The sequence below is a fragment of the Polypterus senegalus genome, chromosome 3, assembly GCF_016835505.1.
Source record: "Polypterus senegalus isolate Bchr_013 chromosome 3, ASM1683550v1, whole genome shotgun sequence".
Lineage (NCBI taxonomy): Eukaryota > Metazoa > Chordata > Cladistia > Polypteriformes > Polypteridae > Polypterus > Polypterus senegalus.
This window is the reverse complement of record NC_053156.1, coordinates 210,145,892-210,164,163: the sequence shown is the minus strand read 5'-3', so window position 1 is coordinate 210,164,163 and position 18,272 is coordinate 210,145,892. Positions and strand designations below refer to the sequence as shown.

Here is an 18,272-nt window from a genome sequence, read left to right as displayed (position 1 = left end):
ATTAGAGAGCCTCAGGGAAGACAATTGGCAGAGAACTCCCCACCAGACAGTGGCACTGATTTTAAATATTTATATGCATATGTGAGTGTGACTATGGGTACATGAGCCAACTTTACTGTTACTATAACTACATTAAATATAAATTAAATACTGTTCATAAAATGCTGCAAATATGAACTTTTATTTTTGCTAACAAAAGCGTTTATATGTTGAGATTTTATTTTTGAATGATATTAGCATTCATCAGTAATGTACTGTGAGAGTTAATCAGCCGTATAACAGTACAAGAGTTTTTCTAGTTTTACATGTGTACTATATACACAGTAATTGTGCATGCTTCTGTAGTATTTTCATCAACAAAACAAAGACCAAGAAAATGGATCTGATAAGTGCCAGTATTCACACTGACAAATTGAGAAAATTACATGGAAAGCTGACAGACTGAAATGTATATCAAATGTATTTTTTTCCCTGATTCACATAAAAGGCAGTTGTTTTATTCATATTTCAACTAAGGAAATCTGTCTTCAGGCCAAGGAAAATGCCAAAATACACACTGTGGTTTTAAAGGGCAGTAAATAAGATGTATTATCAAAAATCTAAAACTGGATATATAGAGTGGGTATTTTACTTTCAGTTGATCATTTCAGTCTTCAAAACTCAGTTCAAGACAAGATAATTATATGTACATGTGCCAAAATCCATCAGGCAGGGATAACAATAGACCTTCAGAAAACAAATTCAACAATGGACAGAGTTTAAAATGACGGCGAAGTTCAGATTTAGAAATTGAAATTACTGGTTGGCTGTGGCAATCTTTTTGTTTATTGCATTTCCAATTTGTATCACCGTTGAATAATGCAGTTATGAAATACCTACATTCGAGAGATTTAAAAAAAATGTATAGCCTTTCCTCATCTGTTCAAGTCACAATAACTGTTTACCTAAAAGGAATACAAAGCAAGCTCATGTTATGACAAACAGAACATTTTTATAATATAAACTTAGAAAAATACATTTGATTTTAAAGCTTAAGTACTGGCTTCAGCTTTGGCATTAATTGGATAGCAGTGGCTGCTGAAATAGCTCATCCAGTCAGTGCCTCTAGCTGTAATCTGTTTTAGAGGTGTGCATGTGAAAGGGGGTGGGGGATGATAGAGAAGGGTCATTGTGTCATGCACAAAAACCATGTTATTTCCTTTGCCTCTGGTAGGGAGAAGCACTATCTCCCAGGCCTGCTGCCAGAGTGATGGTTCTTTCCCACAGCTCCCTTCACTGCTGTGTAACTCAATCACCGTGTGAGAGCCAACCAGAAACACCAGGAGAGACAGTGCAGGAGTGAGGTTACTCTTTACAAACCACAGCTCCGACTGCTGCTGTTTATAAGGCCATTGTTATTATTGTTTTTGTTTATTGTATTGTGAAATGAGTTAACTTAAATGTGTAGGGAGAAAGATCAATAACACCTTCTTTAGAACTTCCAATTAAAGCATAACTGTTTTATTTATTTAATATTATAGAATTAATGATTTTGCATTTTGCATATTTTACAAAATTAGAAAAAAAAATCTGCGGGCACAGCAACCCTTCAAGACTGAACTTAAAGATCCCTGATATATATAGTAAGTGCTAATTTATAACTTATTTAGCTATTTTTATTTCAAGCTGTTGCCACTAGCAAAATCATCAGTTAAATGTGCACATGCTAAGCAAGTGACCTTCAGGACTAACTCTTCAGTTACAGTGTATTCAAAAAGTATTTTGACCATTTCACTTTTTTCATATTCTGCTATGCTACAGCTATGCTACAGCCTTTAGCTTTTGCTTTAGTTTTAGCGTTATTCATTTTTGCCTGCCATCAAAAGAAAACCAAAAACAGAATTGTTAAATTTTTTACTAAAATAAAAAAATGGAAATATCACATTGACACAATTATTCAGACTATTTACTCAGTACTTAGGTGTAGCCCTTTTTGCTTGGAATATTCTTGAATATGACATGACATGCTTCACGCACATGGATTTGGAGATTTTCAGGCATTCCTCTGTACAGATCCTCTTAAGCTCTGTCAGGCTGGAGAGAGACCATTTGTGAACAGTTATTTTCATGTGTCTCTAGAGATGTTTGATTGGGTTCAAGTCCGGACTATACCTTGCCCACTCTAGGACATCCTCAGAATTGTCTCTAAACAATTCCTGTGTTCTCTTTGCTTTGTCCTTAGGGTCATTGACCTATTGGAAGGTGAACCTTTGGGTCAATCCAAAGTCCAGAGCACTCTGTAGTACGTTTTTATTAAGGATATCTTTGTGCTTTGATTTGTTCAGCTTTCCCTCAAAAAATTCTATTCAACAAGTCCCTAGCAATGAAAAACAGCCCCACAACATGATGCTGCCGCCACCATGCTTCTCTGTTGGATTGGTATTGCACAGGTGATGAACAATATCTGCTTTTCCTCAGACATGATGCTAATCTTGGTTTTATCAGACCAAAGAATTTTGTTTCTCGTAGTCTTAGAGTCCATTAGGTGTGTTTTTGAAAACTCCAGGCAGGCTTCCACTTGTTTTTAATGAAGAGAGGCTTCAGCCCACCACTCAGTAATGGTTGTCGTTCTGGAAGTTTTCCCCACTCAGGTTCTTGGGAGCTCAGGCAGAGTGGCAATTGGGTTCTTTGTCACTTCCCTTTTACCATGGCCCCTTTCCCATGATTGCATAGTTTAGCCAGGTGGCTTGTCATAGTAAAAGGTCTGAATACCTGTGTCAGTGAGATATTTCATTTTTTTATTTGTAATAAATTTGTGAAAAGTTTTTAAAAGTTTGTTTTCTTTTTTCTTTCTATCATATTGATTGTTGTTTGATGTGGAGAAAAATAAATTTAAATGATTTTAGCAAAAGGCTGTAAGATAGCATAATGTAAACAAGGTGAAGGGGTCTAAAAACATTCTGAAAACACTGTGGTTGGAAAAGCCCAAATATTGAGTGATATGGACCTGAATGTGAACATAGCTATTCCTTGTAAAGGACCATTAAATAACTCAATAAATAGAGAATAACATGGTATATGTGAAAAAGAAGTAAACACCACGGATTACAAATAAGCAAATTACCACTCTTCATAAAAATAAATAATAAATAATTAGTAACTAGTAACTGACTAGAAAAAAAAATTCTGTCAGAAAGTGTGATGTAGTGTCTACAGGACTAGACTGTAAACCACAATATTACTGTTCAATTCCTGGCTCCTTGTATGGCCCTAAAAAGTCACTTTTACCTAGATGTTCTTCAAATGTAAAAAAGTCATATAAGCACTTGTAATGTGCCATTAACAAGTAAACTGCCTAGGTAGAAGCACGTCCCAAATGTATAAGAATATAAATGACATTTATAAACACAAACAGTTAATCCAATTCAGGGTTACAGAGGAATGTAACCTATCTTGGTATCATTGGCCACAAGCTAGCAATGAATCCTGGACATAGTATTAGACAATCATGGGGGTCTTCTGTGTGCATAGAGCCAATATCTAACATGCACATCTTTCAGGATGTTGAGGAATATTAAAATACTAAGAGTGAAACCCATATAGACACAGGGAAAATATGCAAACTCCACAGAAAGCACAACTGGGTAGTACTAACCATTGGGCAGCACTTTAAGAGTAAATGTTTATTCTTTGGGGCATATCACTGGCATAAGCAAAGTAAGGTCGACATCTCTCTCTCTCAATAATTACATGATTACTTACATAATATGTTCACCTAAAAATATAATTAGTATAACCAAAGAAACTGAATTAATCATTTATTAAATTTGTTTGGCTTGCTTGAATATTTGAATACCTGTAGAATTATAATAGGATAAAAAAAATTCAAAAGAAAAGTTATTGTGCCGAAGTCTTTTCTTCTCTAATTTTTACACATTTTATCTTAAAAAAAAAGTTTTGAAAAGTATACTTTTATTTTTCTAAATGCTAACACTCTTCCTTCCTCAAGCACATGGCCTTTCTGACATTGAGCCCTAATTTTATGCAACAAGATCTTAATGGGGCTCGTTACTGTTTTTGCTGAAAGTGGAATATCTATATTTTAATATCCGTAAAGGTCTGTTTCCCCAATGTCTTGATGATTCCATCTCATAAATTATAAATACAAGCTTAAAAGGGTTGGGTTGTAAAATAGTCTTAAGTAAAAGGTATAAAAAGTCCTTTAATTGGGTAAGTTCACAAATGTGATCTCTAGGTTATTGTAGTGATATCCAATCATTTTACCTTTATTACTTATACAAAAACATAATAGTATATTTTGACATAGTTAACGTATGTCCATAAAAACCCATTCAAAATCAGGTATCAACATTCATCTTACATAACTTACTTTAAAAGTGCACTGTGCTCCTTCTCTTGCATGCAGTAGACTTTAAGTTTTGGCATAACTTTCTCTCATATAATATTTCAGTGGCTTCACTGTTTACATACTGAATTATATATACTGCACGTTAATGTTAGACTTCCAATGAGGGCAAGATATTAAAAAAAAAGGACATTGTTGCATAATCACCTCAAGCAAGCAAGATAAGAAGACAGATATAGAAAATGTGAGCTGATAAGAAAATAGTAATTGATTTTTAAGCTGCTCTCATTGTTTATAAAACATTTTTGTAAACATAATGTTGGCACTGATACAGTGTTACTAACACTCTAAATCAGCGCAGATTTAGAACACTTTAGGTCTCTATGAAAATGAGCATTTTCAAAAAAAAAGGCAATTTATTAATAATTCAAATAATGTTAAAAGGGACATGGTAGATATTATAATGTGACCACATATAAAAAAGATGCTCTAATTATATAAAATTATGTCATGTAAAATGAATCTCAAATTTAGTTTAGAGAATGTGTAATTGCACTGTAAATTAAAAAATATGAAATATTTGTTAAAAATAATATGTTCTCCAAATAACGTTGATTTTCTCCATATATAGGTGGGGTTTAAAACTTGAGGCAAAAATATGAGAATGCTAAGGAAATTCCATAGACCACCAAAGCCAAATCCTCTTACAACCTATAAATTCATCCATTTTCAAAGCATGTGAAAAGTTAGAAATGATGCTAGGTCAGATTATAACTTTTGGCTCAAAATAAAAAAAAATAAACAGACTTTGAAAAGGCATGTTATTAATCAATAATTATTATAATTAGAATTTAAATGTGTACTTATTTAAAAAGGTCCATTATACCTTTTTCTAGTTAAGCATCCTCTTGGGCTTACAAACTATGTGTAATATATAATCCCTTATTCCTAGAATAGTGAATAATTTCTGCATAAACTGGGTTCGCTGACACAAGTTAGGGCATCTTCAAGACCCTCAGTTAAACTAATGTTGGCTATTATTACACAATTTGAGGAGGACCATTCTAACCTTTGCTAACCGACTACCACATAACTACCACATAACTAGAGTACATCTGCAGAAAATAAAAAAATATTGAGAGATCTTAAATTAGTATTGTGGAATGTAGAAGTACAAATCTATGTAAAACAGCTACAAATAGTGATACATCTTCAGCTGTCCATTCCTCAAAAAATCCTGAAACTCACATGATGAAAATATGGTTTGGCATTTTGTATAACTAATCTTTTCCTTAATTACAATTACTCTTTATTTGTATTAAAGTTTTCTACTTTTTATTTTGATGAATGGGGATATAATTCCAATCAAAATTATTTTAAAGACCAATAATTTTTTTATTCCAAACCTCTTTCTAACTGTAACAACAAATCATGTTTAGAAGAATTATATCCATAGAAATAAATATGACCATACTTTTTATATTTTCAATATCTGAGAATGTAATAGGCTGCAAGGCTACTTTTTTCATTTGTCTGCCCTGTATTTGATAATTTGTAAATTTAGAACATTAGAATCAAAGCAGATGTTTAAAAAGTAGGCCAAAGAAAATAAGTTTACAAAATGAGAAAGGGATGTTGTCATTGCATAGATAATTAGTACTTTTAGAAAAACTAGTGAAAGACTTAAGCATAGAAAATGTATTCTAATGTTTTAGATAGATAGATAGATAGATAGATAGATAGATAGATAGATAGATAGATAGATAGATAGATCAAAAGCTTTGGTTAAAAAAATTACCAATTACATGTTTCATCTACAAACCTTGGGAATAAACTACATAAAAATAACAAGAAACATTCACAAAAATAATCATCATAAACTAAACATTAACAATATAACCTAAATATTAACTAATTATTAACTTAATTTCATATTTCCATTAATATATTACAAAACAATATATTTGTCTGAAACCAGAAGTACACTTTCATTTTACTTTTTAAGCATAGTACTACCAATAGTAGCCTGAGATAATTGCACTTACGGGTAAGGATTTTTAAAATTGATTTACATTATATCCTGACCATACTATTAACCATTTTACATTTGTGTTTTAAATCAATGGCAATTCACTTTCAAGTTCATTTACTGTTTCAATGGTTTACTGTCATTTTAATTGTTATATAATGTACTTCATTAAAATGTGTGCAGCTTTCATCAGGGGCACACCTGATAAAAACTAAACAGCTGAAATTTTGCCTTCTTTTCATTTTTTTAGAGTGAGAATGACCCTTATATTTTTCCTTTTGCAGAGACATGCTGATGCAGCATTCACTAATTCTTTTTATAATGAAATGTTGCTTTATGTTGTATTCATAATAGTCTTTTGACATGGTTCTCATTATAGAGGTATTTATGTAAAATAAAAATTGCTTGATAAATAAAAATTGTTCAAATAAATTATTTCAAATATAAAACATGTTATTAAAGTACATTTTCATCCACAATTCCAGTCAAAGGTGAAATCAAAGGCATCTCAGAAAGAAAAGCCTTTCTTTTTGGCCACAGCAGTAGCATCACTTACGACTACAGAGAACTTTGCAGTTACTGATGCGGGCAGAATCCTTCACTACAAAGTCTATAACTCAGCAACTTATTCAGGCTCTCCTGGGCAGATCTTCTGCTACCAGGATAGATAAATTTGTGAAAAACTAAACACAAAACTCATCAAGATGAGCTCTAATGCATTTGTCATCACAACATGAAAGGTCTGATCCATTGTTTGGTGGATTTGTCATCCCATGGGAACCACGTTTGTTTTTCTTGGGTAATTTCTGTTCCATGTGGATGACAGTTGTCATAGGCTCCCAACCCCCATTTTCTAAAGCCCGGGTATATTTCAAAGGTCATACTAGGGGTAATGGACTGTGAAACCTTTAGGTGTCCTTTCACATTTACAAAATTCCCAGGAAAACACAACAAACACCCCATGAAAACAAACAGACCTCATGTAGAAAGGCATAGTGACCAGCACCCTGACAGGCTTCTATGACTTCACTTTGACATGCTTCTTTACATGCAGCTTTCTACATCTATGTGTTTTTTCTTTTGCTTTTATTAGCAAGTTTGTTGTGTTTTTCTTCTTGACTAATTTGCCTAGTGTCAAACATTCAGAGTTCATGTTAATCATTCATGACATTTGTGGAAAGCAACACTAGAAGCAGTTCTATTTGTTACAGGGGACAAACCAAGAAAATGACAAAAGTCAGCATTGTGTCAAGGTGGTGAAGCCTGCAGTACTATTGGCACTAATAATAATAACAATAGTAATATACTTGATTACTAAAAGAATGGCATCTACAAACCAACAGATTTTTTAGGAATGCTAGTGTTTTGTTAAACATATTATGAAGTCACACTTGAACTGAGATTTATATTTCTGCAAAAAAAAGTAGTCAGGTAGGACACAGGAAAGAAAAATAAACTTTCAGAGTTACAGCCTTTTGTTTTCTTCTGAAAGTCATTCTAAAAACAAAGATTGTCATACATTTTTTCATATTTCAGATTTTACTAAACCTTACATTAATACCCATTTTAGGTTAAACAAACCCTTTCCCAGTGACAAGTGCAAAACTTGCCGTGTATGAGATGCTAGTCTGTCGAAGGGAATAATCAGCACCATACAAGCATGCAACTGCAATTTACATTTGCTAGCCAGATTTTTGAACGGTCGCATAAGCTATACTGTCAAGTGGAAGTCCATGCTAACAAAGGGAGACTAGGCAAATTTGCATAAAGAAGTAAATGAAGGCATAAGCATTACAAGGAGGCACAACAAGCCTCGTTATAAATAACTTACAGTATATGGTAAGTAAAGTAGCCAAGAATGATACTCCAGTGCAGTAAAAAAATATATAGTAATGGAATCAAATCAATCAGAATTAAAGAATATTTGTCAGTTGGTTAAACTTGGCTCCAGCAGAGCCCCGTGACCCTGTGTTCGGATTCAGCGGGTTAGAAAATGGATGGATGGATGGTTTAACTTACTAGTATTACCATCTTCATTTATTGTGGCAGGTTACTAAATATTTAATCTTAGAATGATACCTGTGTATAATCTTGCAGTCTTAAAATTAAATTGGTTCTTCAGAAGGATATCACTGGGGACCAGTCTTAAGTTCCTAAAAGAACCACCTACATGGGGATTCCAAAAAAAAATATCTACATCTGTAACAGGCTCCATACAGTAAATAACCATATATAGCAGTGGGTCATGATTTTAAAAGAGCTCTTGCAACTCACAATAATATAGGCTATGTCCAGGTTTTCTTAATCTGTTAGTGTCCTGCTAGGTAGCCTACCATACATTAAATATTTCATTTTTTTCTACATATTAGAAAGTTTCTCAAAGCACAAAGAACCAACTTTGTAGTCCAAAAACCCTTGACTGAATGAAATGGTTCCTTGTCAAGCAATAGTTCTAGGAGGAACCAAATAACCCTTGCAAGAACAAAAAAATGCCATTAAAGAACTATTACCTTTAAAAGTGCAGGATGCAGTATATTTATTGTGCCTAACATATGCTAAGCACACCTATGGAAACTGTATTATTTAACAGGAGCCAGTGTGTGTGGTTAGCATTGAACTTAAAGCCCTGGAAATTTGAAATTAGGTTAGAAAATAAAATACATGAAAGAAAGAAAGAAAGAAAGAAAGAAAGTGCTACATGGCGCAGTATCTACTTGTGTACACGTTTCTCGTTCCTTTTTCACGAACTAAAATCTAAAATCAATTCCTTCCTTCAATTATACTGCACGGCGCTTTTTTTCCATTACACTGCATCAACACACTGAGAAAACAAATGGCACAGAATCTTCTTTGTATTGGTGCTTAGCTTATGAAGAACGAACTGTATACTTATATACCGTTGCGACACCACAGAATGTTTATTAAAAAGAGAATAATGCGGCTTGCCCAAGTTGCTGAGGCTTAAATTGCCTTTTCCAGTAATTAAAGACGAGAAGCAGAAAATGTATTCAGGGGCCGATTGTGGAGTGCTCGTGTGAAATTCCTACTTTTCGGACCGTTTAAATTACAAGGCAGGTAACGATAAAAGGTGTCAGATTTCGGTTCACACAGGCTTGTCCTACCCTCTGGCGCAGCCGAGACAAAACCACTTTTATTTGCAAATTTAGCTGCTTATGACTGACGGAGGTCCAGTTAAACAGCGACGCCGAGGCCAATACCTGCGGGCGGTTCTTTGCGCTAGCATTCACGCTCCTGCACCTGTTCGGGACAGCGGCCTGCGCCCGGACACACTTTGTCCTCGAGACAGTTGTCACGAGCGCTTTCGGCTGCGTGCGCACTCGTTGCGCGCGCGCGTGCGTGCATGCGTGTCTGACTGAGCCTACCTGTCAAGCCTAAAGACGTTCGAATAAAGTCAGAACGAACGGAATAAAACTAAAAGTGCAAACACTTGTAAAAATTACGTTTGTGTATAATTATCAGAAAACGGCGTTAGGGAACGATAGCTGCGTTTATTTAGTCCATTGACCTTTAGTTGCAATATAGCACCATTAAGTGCATATACATAAACAAAATAAGAAAGAGCAAAGATAAATTTGAACCCTTCATTTTCGATTTTAAAAGCATGTACCAAAAGGCGCTACACTAATTCAAAGGAACAACAAAGCTTCGTATATTGAAGTTATAGCTAAAAAAAGTAACACAAGGAGCTATTCATTCATTAATACAATTCGTTGTAATAACTTTTCGTTTTCATATTATTTACTGATATAATTAATTGCATACATTATTATTTTTTCTTCTTTTTGTGATTTTTATACACGTTTATTTTAAGATTTATTACTAGTGCTGCCAGACAATGATAATAATAATGACTGCATTAGAAACAAGCATACTGATAATTCCAGCATTTCTATGCCGGGGCTGTGCACAAGCATAAGTTTGGTAAATAATATTTATATGAGTTAATTTTTTTATAATATTCATATGTACACGTCAAAGCCATTATGTTATTATATATATATATATATATATATATATATATATATATATATATATATATATATATATATATATATATATATATATATATATATATATAACAAAGGATAACACAGTAATTAATGTGTCTAACATAATAATAAAAATAAGTTTAGTCAAAAGGTATTCCGGAAAATGAATTCAATTCATTTTATAGATGATGACGATGTTCAGGTTGCAGCCTGTTCACTTTCTGTGTGAGATTTACACGTTCTCCTCGTATTATCTTAGTTATCTTACTCCTGTTAACTCGAGTTTTCAACATCTGATGTTAGATGATAGGAAAATGGACCGGTCTAAGTAAATGCGAAACGGGCAGAGACAAGAGTGATGTCCCGATTTAAGCTGATTTCTGCCCTTCTCCTTATATTGTGTTCTGTATTGGGTGTTGCAAGTGTGCCACCCGCTCCAGTGTTAAGTCCAGTTATAGGCATCGGGTCTTCGAAATCGTAAACTTGACAAGCAGAAGATTATGAAATGGAGGGTTTAGAAAAGGAACTATTAATGATTACTGTATTTGATCATATCAATAGAATAGGGTTCTACCAGCCACACTGTATTAAAGCATGCTGACTTTGAACATGAATTAACGAATCAATGAAAATATTATTTTGCTAAGCCTTGGTGTAATCTCAAGTTTAAGTAGAAGTCTTAACTTGTATTTGCATATTTAAAAATGTAATTTAAAAACTATTTTTTTAGTTTTGTTTAGAGTTTTTTGGGGTGCACTTTTCGAGTACGATGGAGGCCATACTACAAATCATCAACCCCGATTTATCAAATTCTGTGCTTTGTGTAATGTTTAATGTAATATTTATTTGTGATTAAAATAAGAAATGCACAATAAGTACAGAAATACTTCTTACATTCTGCGATTGTTAATACTGCTATAACGAAGTCTGCTATGACTACAATTACACTGATACATTTTAATGCATAATTGCATTAATATAATTTACTTTTTATGTAAATGATATTTAAAAAATATTAGCTGTTAATGCATGCCGTGTTAAAATAGTTTAAACATTAATGCTCATGATTTATATTTTTATCTATCTATCTATCTATCTATCTATCTATCTATCTATCTATCTATCTATCTATCTATCTATCTATGTACATAATATATGAAATAACACTTCTAAAGGATAAACTGTATATACTTTGAATTTCTGAGAATGAAAAGTCGTCTTAGGAACACAAGATAGGCTACTTGACAGATATTAGCGCTTTACGCTCTCATTCATTCGAAGATCTGGTTTCATATTAGGTGATTGACTTTTTTCGGTAACCAGTAAACACAAAAAGACTGTTCATCCTGAACATCCCAAAGATCTAAGGCCAGTGAGCTGGACGTGTGTATATTTCGGGCGTTTCAAAGTGCTTTTGCTCCGGGACAGCGGGCGATTTATGCTGCAGTAAAATGTGACAAGAGTGCGATTGATCGATCGTAAACGAGCCCCTAGCCCTTTAAGAACTTGCGCGCAGTCCGGAGGTTTCCCACGCTTTGGGAGACCCACGAGTGTTTGGCAGGCGCACTTAAAACAGATCCCAGCCAATCGCACACGAAGATTGATGTGAACAGCGCCGAATCTAAAGGCAATTTTATCTTCTTTGAGAGGTGGACTCGCTTTTTGTGGGCGTCCACTCAACGGGTAGGGGAGGGCATAGCCGGTTTGAGGCTCGACTGCTGCGTGAGAAACAAGTTCACAAAGATTTGTCAAGTCTGCTGGGAACTTCTGTGAGCTTACCAACCCGCGCCATAGCTCCGGGCCTCTAATTTATTGGATCTTTTTATATACGCATACATACATATTATATATATATACATATACAGTATATATATACTGAATCCTGTTTGCACGATTTTCAACGATGAAGAGGCCATGTGAAGATACTACCTCAGACAGCGATATGGATGAAACTATAGATGTAGGAAGTGAAAATAATTACTCGGGGTGAGTGTTGAAATACGCACGTTATTATTCTGTGAAAGTAATTATCTTTTTAGGGATGTAAAGGCAACACTGTGCACATGGCAAGACGCGGTTGTGGTGTGAACAATCATCATCAAGTCGTAAACTCCAGAGGTCTGAAGTGAGAGAATCTGCGCACTCAACAGAGCATGTGGCTGTCACTCGGACTCTCCAGCACAGATCACCCGGCTCAAAGACATGCACATTAATTGTACAGTTCATAGACTCCGAAAATTAGAAAGCTGCCCACAAAACATTATCGATCACAGACTGCAACAATATTAGCCTGACATTAGTGGTTATTAATCGCTTTAGTTAGTCAGAACATTAGAAGCTATTATGCACTTTTTTGAATTTGCGCTCTGCTTATACTTTGGTCTTGAAATAAATACACTACTGTTTGTGAGTTAACAAACCGTGAGACAGTGCTGATATGTCACACTTGCACTTTCCTAACATTACGCATTATCCTGTTAATTTGCTTTGATATATTTATTTTTTTGTTTATTTTTTTAAAATAGATAGTATGTCTATTTAACTTTCCAAGTCAAATTCAAGGTTAAATGTTAAATAATGTTAAACAAAACCTGAAAGTTTGAAAATATTTTCATAATATACTTTACTCTATAGAGATGGGGGAAAAAGGGATGCTGATCATTTTGTTTCTTTCCTTTTTTCTGAAGAAGATATATTCATTATTATATCCTAACAATTTATTTACAACTTTTGTGTACACTTAGGCTTCTTGCATTTATTTCGTTTTATTTTAAAGTTTCAGAAATATTACATTTAATTGCTTACAATTTTTTATTTATTTTATAGACAAAGCAACAGCTCTTTGATGAGATCTAACTCTCCGACAACCACGTCCCAGGTGATGGCAAGAAAAAAACGTAGAGGGGTACGCCATTTTAGTTCATTTTTAACTAATAGAACTTGTTAAGAAGCTTTTTGTTTGTTTGTTTGTAAAAATGTAGCCAAAACAATTATAGACTGAAAATGACTTTGAAATATTGTAGATTATTGAAAAAAGGAGAAGAGATCGTATTAATAACAGCTTATCAGAGTTGCGTCGACTGGTTCCTACTGCCTTTGAAAAGCAGGTTAGTGGTTTTTATAATATATTTATGTTTTTCTACTCATTTTTATATTATGAGCTAATTCACGTACTATAACGTTGACATTAATATTGAATGTTCATAAAAATATGTTATACCGTTTATCTTTATTATTTAAAGAGCAAACTTATTACTATTCAGTATGAAAAACTATAAAACAACAGTTGTAGCATATCTTTACCAAAGATTTCCTTAAGTCATGTTTCACTTTTTCTCTTTATTTATTATTTTATCTCCAGGGATCTGCCAAATTAGAAAAAGCGGAAATCTTACAAATGACAGTGGATCATCTGAAGATGCTTCAGGCAACAGGAGGTAAAGGTAAGGTTTTAATTGACTGGGTTGTTTTTTTTTTTTTTGGAGTGAAATCTGAGCAAACAGCCCTTTGACAAGATTAAAGGAGTGGAAATCAATGCTAATGGCAGGATTGAACTCGTGGGAAAGCACTGCTGGGACAAAAGAAGCACTTGACCCTGGGCTTGTGTTTGCTTTCATAACTCTGTGGGAGTAAAAAAGGGTTCATTGACAGACAGCCTGGTAGCTGACTTGTTTGGGGCTCCCCAGGAAGGCGTAAGTGTGTGAAGGGAGGCCAAACAAATACAAACACTTAAATGAATCTGTTGACTTTGGGTGAGGAAGTGTAAAGCATAGGCTGCAGCAGCATTAAGAAATCCCAAAATCAACATGAAGTTAGGTGACTTTGTGCTAAATTACCACCCATCAACAATGCAGATGTGTATTTATATCTCATCTCTGTGAAGCAAATACTTTCTTGTTTGTACATATCTTTTCTGAATGTATGCTTAATTTATTCTGAACCATTTTTAATTTTATGATATTGAATGCCTGCAGGATACTTTGATGCCCACTCCTTGGCTATGGATTTCATGAGCATTGGCTTTCGAGAGTGCCTCACTGAGGTTGCCCGGTATCTAAGCTCTGTAGAAGGGCTGGACACATCTGATCCTTTAAGAGTTCGTCTGGTTTCCCACCTGAGTACCTGTGCCTCTCAGCGAGAAGCTGCAGCAATGACATCAATGGCTCATCACCATCATCCTCTACACCCTCACCACTGGACTGCTGCTTTTCATCACCTCCCCACTGCACTTCTACAGCAGAATGGACTCCCTTCAACAGAAAGCAGCAGCAGTCGCCTCACAGAAGTTCCTCCTCATGGCTCAGCATTACTCACAGCTACCTTTGCCCACACTGACTCTGCGCTCAGAGCGCCCTCTGCTGGAAGCGTTGCACCTTGCATCCCTCCACTTTCTACCTCCCTCCTTTCACTGTCGGCCACTGTACATGCTGCAGCCGCTGCTGCGGCATCCGCTGCGGCCCAGAGTTTTCCTTTGTCATTTTCAGGAGCATTTCCTGTGTTGGCTCCTAATGCTGCTGCAGCATCAGCCACCACTGTGACTGTCAGTCCTTCACTTTCAGTGTCATCTGTTTCAAACTCACAGCAAAATAATGGCAGCAATGGAAGCGGTAAGCCATATCGGCCTTGGGGAACAGAAGTTGGAGCATTTTAACATTTTTATGTATATTTTACAAAGCCTTAACTGCACAGTGGAAACTTGAACTAATACACAGTTCATTGCTATAGGTCAGCTCATTTAACAGGAGACTGTCTTCCTTTAGCACAACAGAGAAATGCAGTCAAAAATAATGTCCTAGATACCACTTCCAGTGCCTTTAATATTTTGGATTAAAGTTTGAGAATTCTGATGAGAAGAAAAAGAAAAATAAACTTATTTTCAGGAAATAAATTGCCCATTTTTTCTAAAAGTTGCAATTACCTCTTAAGTTTTTAACAGGAGAAGTGCCTATGAGTCTAATTTGCAACATCAGAACTTTTTGGATTAGTGGTGCTGGGACTTTCAGACACTTGCAAGTAAATGTTATTTTTTAATAGAAAATGCTATAAGGAAAATTATTTTTTTAATTAAATTAACTGCAAACCACTACAGCAAGAACTGTTTGTGTGCCTTTTTATTTTGCAAAGAAACCATTGCAACGATCTCCGAACTTTTCTTTGGCAAAATTGTTCATCCATGCCACAAGCTTAAAAAAGTCACAGTAGCCTGGACACCTCTTTTAGTAATCAAAGAACCCAATTCTTAATCTGTATGTGTTTGTGAAATCAGAAAAATGGTAGTGTTTCATACTAAACCAAAAATAATGTTTTACTTTTTAAGATAATTAGTTTTTCGCATTCCTGACTTTGTGCAAAGTGTGTCAGTTAAGTAACTTGTAAATGTGCAATTAGAGGGAAAACAAAGGTTAGAGAAGAAAAAATATATCAAAAATAGAATATTGCTTTTATTATTGATGCACTTATTTCTCTGCTGTGTGGAGAGAGCGTTGAACCGATAAAGCCAGATTTAGAATTTCTTTGTAAGAAAAGACGATAAAAGGAATCTTAAATAATTTCTTGTTAAAAAAAATGTACATTTTATTGCTTTGTTTTCTTTACCCGTTGCTCTGCGGTGTAACCCTTTTTCTATGCAAAAAAGTCTGAATTTCAGTTCATAAAACAAAAAAGACACATTGGGAGTACAGAAACGTGTTTTTCCTTCTTTCATTAATTGGAAAATTTCATTTAACATTTGAGAAATGCTATAAATAATTGAAAAGCTTCAGTGTACTAAGAGTGGAAAGTATGTATGGTTACCCCTAGAGATTTCATAGATGTTTATTCTTTACATGGCCTGTTGTAGGGTGGCTCCGTGTTCAATCAGGCAGCACTGCCACCCTGGAGCTGGTGGACCCAGGTTGTATTTTGTGTTATATGCTTACTCATCATTGGTTTGTGTGGGTTTCCTCATGGACCTGCATTTTTTAAGAATATGGTACCAGGCCAATCAGTGAATATGTGTGTGGTCTGTGATGGAATGGCATCTAACTCTTGCCGATTCCTGGTTTGTGCGTGTTGCTGCTGAGCAGTTAGTGATGACTGAAGACCCTGAACATGATATTCAGGTTACAAAATGAATGGGTGTTTTTTTGTGTTTTAGCAAAAACAGACATTGAAATGCTTTAGTTAAAATATTAAATACCTTTACCTTGAATTTTACTCTCCATCAGTTGTCCAGCCACCTTAATCTAGTTCATAGTCACTGTAGCCAGTAACCAGAGCCTGTTGGAGCAGCACTGGACAAAAGGCAGCAACCAATCCTGGACTCTGCATACACAAAATTAATCAATCTGAATATTTTGGACATGAGAAGAAAACTAACATATTCAAATTTCACACAAGCTGTGCTTATGCAGAATTTGAACCTAAGACTCTAGATCCACCCTGCATGCACCTTCATTTTTTAATAAATTATATAAAACGACATATTACATGCTATTTTTTCAATTATATTTTAAAAATATCAATGAATTCATTGCAATGAGACCCTAACTATCCTAACCTTAAAGAACCTCTTAAGCAAATTCATATTTTACAGTGCATGGTATGTTTCTCTTTTTGCCTATTAAGTGGCACTTTCTGTCAAAAGGTTTATCATAATGTTAATAAGCACAAGAAATCATGCTGCCTTGTCCACTGGATTTTAGCCCAGGACTGTGAAGCATTGAGATAAATTAACCATCCATTCTTATAAATAAGAAAAAGTAAAACTGTCTTACATGCTGTAGAAAACTATGTAATATCTTAAAATAACTTTACATGTTTAAAAAAAAAGCTTAAAAATTTGCTTTAAGGGCTTATTTCTCTAGATTCGCAAGCTGACTGTTATTGACAGGCAGGTTTGATCAAAGGAAGACTGCAAGAGGTTGTGGGGGGAGTGGTAAAATCCTAAAAACATCTTGTGTACGACACAAGGAAAAAGCAGCAGCACAGCTCCTATCACTCCAGTCAAGATGGGGCTCTGTCTGCTACTAATTCACTTGCTTTATCTGTAGATCTGGTAAAAAGATTTACTTTAGTAAATCACAGTTAGGTCATTACATTTCTAAAGAGTAAAAGTATCATCATTACCAAGAGAATAGGGATTACGACACACTGTGCCTGCTGCCCACTGACAAACATGGGAACAGGCCTGGACTATAAATCCTCGGGTTATCTGGTCTGTACTGGCTGGTTCTCACGCCACAGCAATTTCTTTGATGTAGCCATCATAAAACAAAAGTACTCGTGATCAGTAGCCGCAGAGCTGCTAAGCTGTCATACTTCAAGAATAGATTTAATGAAAGTGCTTAACTTAAGTAGCAAGATAAAATACAATCTTTACTGCCACTTATTTGGTTCGTTCTTAAACTGTTGCACGGGATAGCTTTCTGAATTTTTCTGTTAGTATATTTTCACCAAAAGAAAAACGCACCAGCACTGTATTACAACAGTCTGTAAAGTGTAGGCATCTCTCTAATTTAGTGGTTCCAGTAGTACTGAGTTACAAAGTGGTATATTCCTTTGTGCGTAGCATTTGATTATTTTCTTAGAAAGTGTTACAAATCTATGCCAGTCCACATTGAAAAAGTGTAATATAAAAATCAGCACTGGTATTGTATGAATAAGCAAATATGATATGGTATCATATAAATATCTTATGATAAGAACATTGTGTGCTCCAGTGTTTAACTGCCGAAATGTTTGTTAGAATCTTTGCAGCTGAGAAGTTATAGTTGTTAATATTTGGTTGTTTAAATTGCCTTAAGTGCAAAGGGCATGTTTTAATCTGCCTGTGGAAAATTTTAATCCCATATTCATTAATTCATAAAAATCTTAATTTTGGTGGAAAACCAAAATAGCTCAGAGTGGT

At 34.7% G+C, this 18,272-nt stretch overlaps 1 protein-coding gene across 1 annotated transcript; it reads left to right on the top strand.

Moving 5' to 3' along the window:
- The first annotated feature begins 12,088 nt into the window (after positions 1-12,088).
- Positions 12,089-16,053, top strand: hey2 (hes-related family bHLH transcription factor with YRPW motif 2). The gene is made up of 5 exons (XM_039748400.1): positions 12,089-12,370; positions 13,211-13,289; positions 13,408-13,491; positions 13,746-13,827; positions 14,359-16,053. Exons 1-5 carry the CDS (start codon positions 12,288-12,290, stop codon positions 15,033-15,035), a joined length of 1,005 nt encoding a protein of 334 aa, XP_039604334.1. The 5' UTR covers positions 12,089-12,287; the 3' UTR covers positions 15,036-16,053.
- The last annotated feature ends 2,219 nt before the right edge of the window (positions 16,054-18,272 follow it).

Coding starts and splice junctions, on each gene's coding strand:
- hey2 (XM_039748400.1), top strand. CDS start 12,288: ATGAAGAGGCCATGTGAAGATACTACCTCAGACAGCGATATGGATGAA. Junction 13,290..13,407: donor CAAGAAAAAAACGTAGAGGG/GTACGCCATTTT, acceptor GAAATATTGTAG/ATTATTGAAAAAAGGAGAAG. Junction 13,828..14,358: donor TCAGGCAACAGGAGGTAAAG/GTAAGGTTTTAA, acceptor GAATGCCTGCAG/GATACTTTGATGCCCACTCC.